Source organism: Lepisosteus oculatus, chromosome 9, assembly GCF_040954835.1.
Source record: "Lepisosteus oculatus isolate fLepOcu1 chromosome 9, fLepOcu1.hap2, whole genome shotgun sequence".
NCBI classification, from domain to species: domain Eukaryota; kingdom Metazoa; phylum Chordata; class Actinopteri; order Semionotiformes; family Lepisosteidae; genus Lepisosteus; species Lepisosteus oculatus.
The window spans coordinates 12,093,219-12,103,024 of NC_090704.1; the positions used below are offsets into that span (position 1 = coordinate 12,093,219).

General features: G+C 32.3%; 1 protein-coding gene across 5 annotated transcripts in view; it reads left to right on the top strand.

Moving 5' to 3' along the window:
* The window catches only part of kcnt2a (potassium channel, subfamily T, member 2a), a 55,858-nt gene extending 47,429 nt beyond the window's left edge, over positions 1 to 8,429 (top strand). For 3 of the 5 annotated variants that reach the window (XM_015355533.2, XM_015355535.2, XM_015355534.2), the window contains 6 exons: positions 1,936 to 2,019; positions 2,877 to 3,005; positions 4,152 to 4,172; positions 5,813 to 6,113; positions 6,512 to 6,596; positions 7,139 to 8,429. In XM_015355533.2, the coding sequence (XP_015211019.2) occupies positions 1,936 to 2,019; positions 2,877 to 3,005; positions 4,152 to 4,172; positions 5,813 to 6,113; positions 6,512 to 6,596; positions 7,139 to 7,256 (738 nt within the window). In that variant the 3' untranslated portion in view covers positions 7,257 to 8,429. The remainder of the gene's footprint in view (positions 1 to 1,935; positions 2,020 to 2,876; positions 3,006 to 4,151; positions 4,173 to 5,812; positions 6,114 to 6,511; positions 6,597 to 7,138) is intronic. The other 2 variants (XM_015355536.2, XM_069194148.1) reach the window with 1 other exon arrangement.
* Positions 8,430 to 9,806: the final 1,377 nt, after the last annotated feature.

The following is a 9,806-nucleotide window of genomic DNA, read 5'->3' on the forward strand; positions in this document are numbered from 1 at the left end:
GAAACTAATTTAGCATCTTGAGTGGGGAGCTGCATCAGCTAGCATTGACTGCAAAGGCTCATGCATGAAGAAGCTTCAACAGCACACACATTGTGTCTCTGCTGGTTACTTTTTAGCTTGGAATTAACATGTTCTTAATTTAGCACTTGATGGCTACCATACACTTTGTATATTCAATACACTTTTCCTTGCACACACATGAAGAAATCGATACAAAAACAAGATAAATTGCTCACTTAGATATAGGGATAGGCATAACTTTTTATTATGTGCTGAATCTGAAATTAGAAATTAAAAAGATGACCACGGAAATTCAAAAATAAAGTGGGATATGAGAAAACCTTTTATAAACCTTTAAAGATTTATAAAAAAGAAAACCACACATTTAACTGTGCTCAGTTACTCATAATAAACTATAAAACAAAATTGATAATGGCAAGGTATAACTTGAGTACTGAGTAAAAAGACATCACTTTTGTGTTGTCAGTTATGTAGATAAATAAAGACATCAAAGTTTCTTTGGATCATCTTCATTTTGAGGCACACATTCTCTTAGAAATGCTCCTAATCTCTTTAAGCTATGCTATTGTTATCAACCGTTTCACATGCCATAAACCTATGAAAATGGGAATGGTAATTTATCTTATTCCACTTCTCATATAGTGCAAAGTTAAACCCATCCTAGAAAAGTATGAATTAAGTAGAGTCCAAGAGTCACTGTATAAAATAGCGATCCAACACCCACAGCGAACCCACCAAGTTTCTAAATAAATTATGCACAAATGTAATATACTGTACTGTATACAGTAAAATCTAAGTATGTTTTATTTTATGTTTAATGCTCATGTGGTATCCGACAAAATTACAGACTCTAATGAATGTACAAATATACAGTGCAACAAAAGAAGCTCATCACTCTATTTAGGCGTGTTTTGGCTTAATTTGACTAGTTGATTATTTGTGACCAAATCTCCTACTTTGAAAGCCATGACTGTTAAATAAGCACTGATTATAGAGTTACATGGGCATAGGTGAGGAGGTGATTTAACTTGTTGAACATCAAGACTGTTGGGGGAAAAAAAAGGCAATTAGTATGTCTTGCAAAGAATGGGGAGGTCCAAGTGTGATGGTGTGGGCATTAGTGCCTACTCACTACAGATCTCCACTTGTAGTGATTGATGGCAATAGGAGTGCATGATGTTACATCAATGAAGTCTTGGCACCTTACTTGCTGCCCTCTCTGCAGGCTCATCTTGAGGTGACATCATTCCAGCAGGACAACACACATCCCCATGCTGCTTGTTTAATAATGACTTTATCATGAGATGAGAATATGACAGTTATGCTGTGGATGCTGTACCCATCAGACTTCAGCCTAACTGAACATTTGTAGAATGATCTTGGATGATGTATGGCAGGTTGGGCTAAGAGAACACTGAACAGGCACAACTGGACACAGGCTTGTCCAGACTCTACTAGAGGTATAGGACAAAATCCCACAAGACAGCATCTATAACCTAGTACAAAGTATGCGCTGCAGATGTTCCATGAATATTACTACTAGCCTGCAATTTTTAGTTATACCCCTGGTTGATCGACAAATGTCAATCGACATAATGAGTTTACCTGTTTCATGGCTAATAAAATATCAGTGAGCCTTCTACAAAAAAGTTGCTTTTCTGATAACTTTGTGAGTTCATTACAGTTAAAAGTGATAACACAAACTTACAGTAGTTTAAAGTTATACAGTAAATGGCTGGATGAGATACTTAGTTCAATTAATTACTAATTACAGAACAATCGAAATTATGTGAATGGTCTCCTCCTGTTTGTAACTTTTTGTACAGTATATGTTTCTTTTGATGCTCAGTATAAACATAAAAATACACATTTATGTGCACGGTATGTCACACGTGTCATTTTGTTCACTTTTAGTCTTTTGTGAAGGAATATATGATATCCATAGCAAGGCTTCTTCTAGGTTTGGATACGACACCAGGGTCTGGATTTCTGTGTGCTGTAAGTACAATTGTATATTTTTTGTCTTTTGTTGTAGATAAAAAAGCAAAAGATAATTACATTAATAATTGTTAAATTTTAAGACTAAAGTAAAAGTTCTTATACAATGCAAATAAACAAAAAGGCGTTTTTATATAAAAGCAATGTATATAGTACTTCATAAAGAGATTTTAGCATTACAGACAGTAAAAAGAATGAATGTATTTTAAACCTGAAATATAAACTTTGAAGTAGTTGAAAAGGGACTACTGTGAGTTAACCAGTAAAGGTAGTTCAGACATTGGCCATTTCAATCAATGCGATTAGCCAGCTGTTACTAAGATGCTCCAAGAAGTGGTGCACACCTGGCTCAGCACTGGTGGGGGATGGGTGCGATCAAGTCATCCAGGATAAATACATCTTTAGCTCATCGTGCTGTTGCAAGTCTTGACATTTCCTGAGTCCTTGCAAGCTTGGTGTGTTGCCAGTGAGATGCACTGCTTCTTCTGTCAGTGTTAACTCTCCTGTAATGTGCTCTGGAAGTCATGACTGTAAAAACTTATAGGCTTCCTTGATTTTGAGTGTATTTGTCTTTGTTCTCCCTGTGGTGCTGCAGGCATGACAGCAGTAAGCCATGTAAATAAATTTGTGACTCCAGTGTTTGATAGAAAACTTAGATGTCCTATTTTGTTCTGAAGAATCCAAATATTTCAATACTCTGTAAATGGAGTTGGTTTCTACAGTAACTATTTATATGTCAAGCACAAGATGATACATACAGTAAGCCATTTTCATAATCTGAAACTCAAATGATATTGTTTGCTTCCTTTTAATGTCCTAAATTTTATAACAAATAATTGTGATGTGGATTGTTTTAGATGAAAATCACAGAAGATGATTTATGGATCAGGACATATGGAAGACTTTATCAAAAGCTCTGCTCCTCTGCAGGAGATATTCCTATTGGGGTCTACAGAACTGAATCACAAAACTTACCAGCATCGGAGGTAAAGCTATGTACAATTAATTTCTGAATAAGATTTCTTATGTTCTGGGAAGCTTAAAATCAGTTAAGCTTAAAAATATATACCAAAATATGTACCAAAATACTTCAATAAATGAATTCTTGTGTGTTAGGGGTTGCCACGTTCTCAACACGCAAAATCTGATAAATAATTATACATGCTGACCACTTTGCCAGTGTCCCTTCAAAAACCCAGACAGTGAAATAAACTTATATTAACAAATTAATAATGTATCTATACTTTCAATTTAGTCTGTCTATCTGGACTGCACAGGTAAAAAAAAGAGACAAGCAGCCCTACTACTGTATGTGACAAATCAAAAGGAACTTAACTGATTCAATATCAGGAAAAACAAGTGTTTCATACTCATCTAACTTTTACATACTTGCACTGACCAATCAAAAACAACAGTGAAACATACCGCAGGAAACCAAATGTAAACATATTTAAAACAGAGAACATGAGGCACTTTTTTCTACAAGTGTTGTGGTAGTATGGAACAAACTATCCTACCATTTTGTCAAAACTGACCCATCTTCTTTCAATAAAAAACAGAAAGATCTTTGAATTCATTAGCTAATAATTAAGATACAACTGCAATATTTTGTGAGTGTGCAACACTTAATTTCAACCTATTACTTCTCATAAAATTGCATAACATAATGATTGCCTGAAGCTACTTAACTATGTACAGAGCTGGTACATACATACAAAATGTTTTAACTTCAGTTCTTTAACAGACTGTTCAATTATTACTTGATTACTTATAATATTTCTCTATTGTATACTGAAAAATGTAAGAATTAACTGTATTATTTATTCAACAAGATCAAGGTTTCCTTATTAATATGAAAGATCATTTAGTCTGTCGAAACATTTGGGAATTTTCAATCAGATATGTTTTTTGCTGACAATAATAAAATGCACAGTAAGTAAATACTTTGAAAATAATTTACTGATCTGAAAGACTTGACAACGTGGTCCTTTTTTGCATCATATCCAAGAGTTGCATTTTTTAATTTGTTCATCTGGCAAAACAAGTATAATTGTGCTCTTCTACTTACTGAATGTAGATATAATGTTCATATCACCAGTGTCTTTTTTTCTTTTCTGTTTCTTAACATTAAGTCCAATGAATTGGCCTCACAGGTAAGTAGTTCATTATTTTGTTTTATCATTATTTCATCTTTGTTAATGTAGGATGGTTTCAATAATAAACATATAAAGGAACACTACTTTTATGATGGAATAGGTTCCTGAGTGTTTAAGACTTTAAATATGCATTTATGCTGATATTTTACTGTGAAACAAAAATGAAATACTTGAAACTTTTTAGCCTCTCATCTCTTATCTCAATATTTGTAGATATTGTTTTCCTGTTAAATCATTCAACTATGGCATGCACAAATTTCCCATTATCAGGTGTATCTGCCTGATGTATTTTCAATATTAAAGAAAGATATACCTTTCATCCTCACAGATATGTTTCACAGTATTATTTCAGTAAAGTTTCAAAAGCATTCTTACATGGCGCAGGTAAATGGTGTTCTTGGCATGAAATCACAAGTATTAAATTCATAGTCTGAGTTTATGTCTATTGATAGTTGGTTTTCTGTTTAATAGACTGTAGATTGCCACTGTAGATAAAGATAATCAGTCAAATGAGAAAGACTGATGTTTTATATTCAGAATTCTTCTAAAATTGTTCAAAGATCAACAACAATTGATTCAAACAGATCAAAGGCCTGTTTGTCATTAATTTTAGTCCAAAAAACATAAGGATCACATTTATTGACATCTCTAAGTATTCTTTTATATTAAAATTAACAAAATTATATTAACAGAACAGTCTGTGCTTTGGAAGTGCAATGGACATTTCCTGTTTCACTAGGTTATACTGGTAAAGGAGGTAGCACACAGAGGACATTAATTTAGCCGCATGCATCTTATGGTCAGAGAGCTCTTTGAAGACCACATACAAATTGTCACTTCAAGCTAAATAATACTATAAAAGAAGGCACTATTCTTTTATAAACTAAGTTTTTAATTGAATGGAGTTTAGAAATAGTAAGTAAAAATAGAATAAATCAATGGGAAGTTACCTGAAATTTAGAAATTTACAAATATGTGGGGATAAACTGTAAATTTATAACTGTATTAATTTAATCAAATTAAATTAATTTAGTGGGAGACAAGTGTCATTGTACCTTTTGCAAATAGATTGAAATTCCAAGTCTTAATACTCCCTGGCTGTGATATGACTTTATAAAGGTGAAGTTCTCACATGTTAAACAGTGTATTCATGTATCTCAGATCAAAAGGCTGTTGTTTCACTATAGATGAATAGTAGTGCTTAAAATATGACCAATCATTTTAAAGAATTATACACTGCAGGTGTACAGCACATCAAGCAGCACAGAAAGATCTACAAGTTCTAAGAAGTTTTTGAATAAAACAACTGCACAGCGGCTCCATTACAATCACATGTATCTCTAGTGACATTATCAAAAGGTTTGTTATGAGAATACTTGAATACATACGTTTAATATATTTTTTAATTCTTTTACTTTGCCTTTACTTTCATATAATAATGTTTAGACCACAGGACATCCAATCTACAGTATGTAGTACACGGAAGTAAAATCTAAAATGTTCAAATAAAAATCTTCTCTTGTGCCAAGGATTACCATTAAGCCTCTCCATGCAATGCATGTATTAGAGAAACAGATATTACGTTCACTTACAAATACCGTTCTGTACATTTATTTTTATTTTTGTTTTTAATACAGTCCCAGATTTCAGTTAATGTTGAAGATTGTGAAGACACGAAAGACCCAAAAGACCATTTCATTTATCGGAACAACCACCGCAACTCAACATCCAGTGACCAATCTGATCGGCCGCTACTTCGAAAGAAAAGCATGCAATGGGCAAGGCGTCTGAGCAGAAAGGTGCCAAGACATGTCAACAAAACTGCCGAAAAAATCAGCCAGCAGAGAATGAACCTGTGCAGAAGATCGGAGAGACAAGAACTGGCTGCACTGGTGAAAAACAGGATGAAGAATCTTGGTCTCTCGACAGCTGGTTACGGTAAGATTAAATCAAGGTCAGCTAAAAGCAGAAGCACAGTGAAAACTTCTGCATACACTTAATATCAGTGTTTGCAGTATAACTTTGTTCTGTTCCTTTATACTATTTATATTACCATTATACTTTCAATTCAATATGAATTTGATCAATCTTTAATACTCTGTCTTCCTTATTTTGTAAAGTTTGTGTATATGGATGTTTTTGTATTTGGGACAATATGGTTGACCTTTCGCTTACCAATGAACAAACAGCTTGTGTTACAAGGACCTGGATTTGTTTCAAAAGTGGCAATAGTTTGTTCATGTATAACCCACCGACATGGTGAAAGATGAGGCCTTCTTAAAAATGAATGTTTTTGGCCTCCTGACATACTTTACAGTTTCCTATTTTTTATCTAGATGAAATGAATGATCAACAGAGCACACTTTCATATGTTTTAATCAATCCATCCCCGGACACAAGATTGGAGCTGAATGATATTGTGTAAGTAAAACAATATATGAATTAGATAGAACTCATTATTGGACTTTTAAACAGCTTTACAAATCTGCTGTATTTCAGAAATTAAAAAAAAAAGATTTTCTTTAAATCTCACATAGAAATCTTTCAAATAATTCAAATAATGTACTTTCATAAGAACATGGTACAGTATGCATTTCAGTAAACAGATCATTTTATTGTATATATATACTGTATGAATTAAGATGGTATTTAGATGGTTCTGCTTATATTTCTTTTATTTCCATAATTCATTGCAATTTGTCATTTACAAAAAGACAGCATAACCCAACAATGTGCAAGGTACAGTATATGATATATAGGAGTTAAATATACTGTATAGGAATCATTCAAAAATAATTAAAAATAAGTAACTACTAAATTTGGACTAAAAGACGTGTCCTAGATGTGTATTTACTTTCAATTTCCAGAGGTTTATAATGTTAAAAATTGTACTTAACCTAGAATTTATAACTAGAAGTGAAGCATCCTTTTAAAATGGCAATTTTTTCTTTCCGTTCATACAGCTATCTAATCCGACCTGACCCACTGACCTATGTTCAAAAGAATTCAACTAACAGAAAAAGCAGTGTTGGGAATAACACAGGAGGTGGACAGGATACAAAAGATGAAACTCAGCTCTGACTTGTTCATCTCACAACTAAATGAATTGCCTTACAGTGTTCAGAACCGGATCATAACAATAAAATAATAATATATAACGACTTTACAATTCATGAAACAGCATTTTTACAAGGTTGTAAAGTATCATCAATCTGCATTCTGTCAACATCCCTTCTGACTAGAAGTGTGATACATTTAAATAAAATATAGCCAAGTTTTCAACAGAAAATAAAGTTCTGAGACAACCAATATATTCTGAGACTTTTTGCATGAAAGAATACAAAGCATTATCTGTGTGAAGAGCAATGTGAAAGACCTGATGACCTGAGTATTTCAAATAAGGATATACAGTATGTGTCTTCAGAAATAATAGCAGTATAAAAGCTGAAAAGGTGGTGCTGTTCTGTATTATATAGCACTTTTAGCATGATGGCCGCAAATTAATAAGTCAAATACAATTTACTTTATGGCTAATGTTAGTATCCACTTCCCATGCATTTAATGTGCTTTTATAGTTAAGAATGCAAATTACAGACAAACCAAAATAAGCTACGATAAAAACCAAAACATTTAGAACATATATAATTTATATTACTTTTATTTTCTCAACTGAGATCTTGATACTTTCTGAATAATTGATTTCCTAAGGACCTGCAAATCTTATTTATGTCTTCTAAAGCAGCAACTCATTCAGGCTAACTGAAGAAGCTGTTTTTCTTTTTTAGGTTAATAAGAATGATTGAACATGAATAAAAACATAAAAACTATCTAACAAGTCTAAATATTAATCAATTTGTGAAATTCCTTGCTTACAACCAAAATTATTGGTTTGTTACAAGTCTGTATTGCAAAACGGTTTTTATCCCACAGGAGTCTAACTTTGCCACCACAATGTGTGCACAACGACTTTGTATTCATATTTTTTTATATTCATATAAAAGAAGAGTGACCATAGAAGCAAAGATAAGTAACCCTAATACATTTTTTTTATCATTTAAGAAAACTATTAGTCTAAGATAAATGACAGAAATTATCATTACTTGCCACAGTAATATAAGCATTTTCATAGAAGTTATGATATACAGCATTTATGAAATATAGATTATATATCAGCATCATTTATATTAAATTGTAAGAGGCCCAATGTGGGTTTGTACCAATCCTCTGATGAATAAAACCTGGAGATCATCATTATTATTTGTATTTCTACATTTCTGTCACAATACTATAACCTACAGTAGGTCTTCGCTTACACTCCATTTTCTCATCACATACTTTCTATTCACAAGTCTCTTAACTTACCCAATTTGAGGACTCAAATCTTTGAACAGTCAAATGCCAACAGAAGAAACTGATTATAATGAAAGGAAACTCTGAGGACCCCTCTCATGCAGTTTCTAGCGGTGCTCTAGTGTAACTGCACATTGCTCCAGTGGTATGTGACCGGACTTTGACTACTAAATAACTCTTGTAAATTACAATAATGCAACAAGATTTTAATAGTCTACCACTGTGTAAGTAATTGTCTTTAACCATAAGATGCATTCATGGTTATTGCAGATACTTAATTATCCACAATAATCTACAAGTGTGGTGATGTGCATACTAGAGTTAAATTTGATTCACATAAAATATGAATATATCAATTGTTCTATTTCATTTTTTACATAAATGTTACAGAAACAGATTCAAATGCATACTTTGCATAATCATTGGTCTTGCAAAAAATATTATTCACAGACCTTATTTAATAGATATTTAACTCTAAAAGTAAGCTTCAGAATTTGTTTCACAAAGTCGGTTTAAGATCTGGCACTGACAAACACAATGCTACGTTAAAGGAATATCTCGCTTGAAGGTTTTTGAGAAGGTGCCAGTACATGCTATACAAATGAAAGATAATGGCTGAATCCTTAAAAAGTGTTCTTACAACTCATAAATAATAAGTTAATATACTTAAATACAATTGTAACAATTTGGACATAAACAGCTGGAAATGAATGGGTTCTCTGACTTTTATTTGCTTTAATATTATACTGATATTAGTTTAATATACACTAGGTGTCAAAAATGAAAACCGCCTCACTATTACACCCTGTCAATATGTAGATCTTTTTGATTGTAGACAACAAGCCTAGTTAGATGTACATTTACATATACACATCTGACAAAACAGACGTGATCAGCTTATTGATAGGAATAAAAATTATTTCAACTCAGCCTTTATTTAACAGGTCCTCACTGCTGTATACTACAGATTTAAAACTCTGAAAAAGAGATCATTTTATCTTTTGTTTTGATTGAATGTAATTTGAACTTGTATTTAGAATACAAACACTGCAGAAATTCTGGGAAAAAATAAAGCAAATAAACAATGAGACTGCCAATTTCAGGTATAAAAGAAAAGATCCAATGATTGAGATTACCTTTTCAAAAAATTATTTCGTTAATTAACTGTGTATTGAATTTTGGAGAGTAAACTAATGATTGTCTAGATAAGCTTACATGCATTATGCACTACTTAATTATAGTGAAATAAAGTCTTGAATTTTTTCTTCTAGTATAATATCC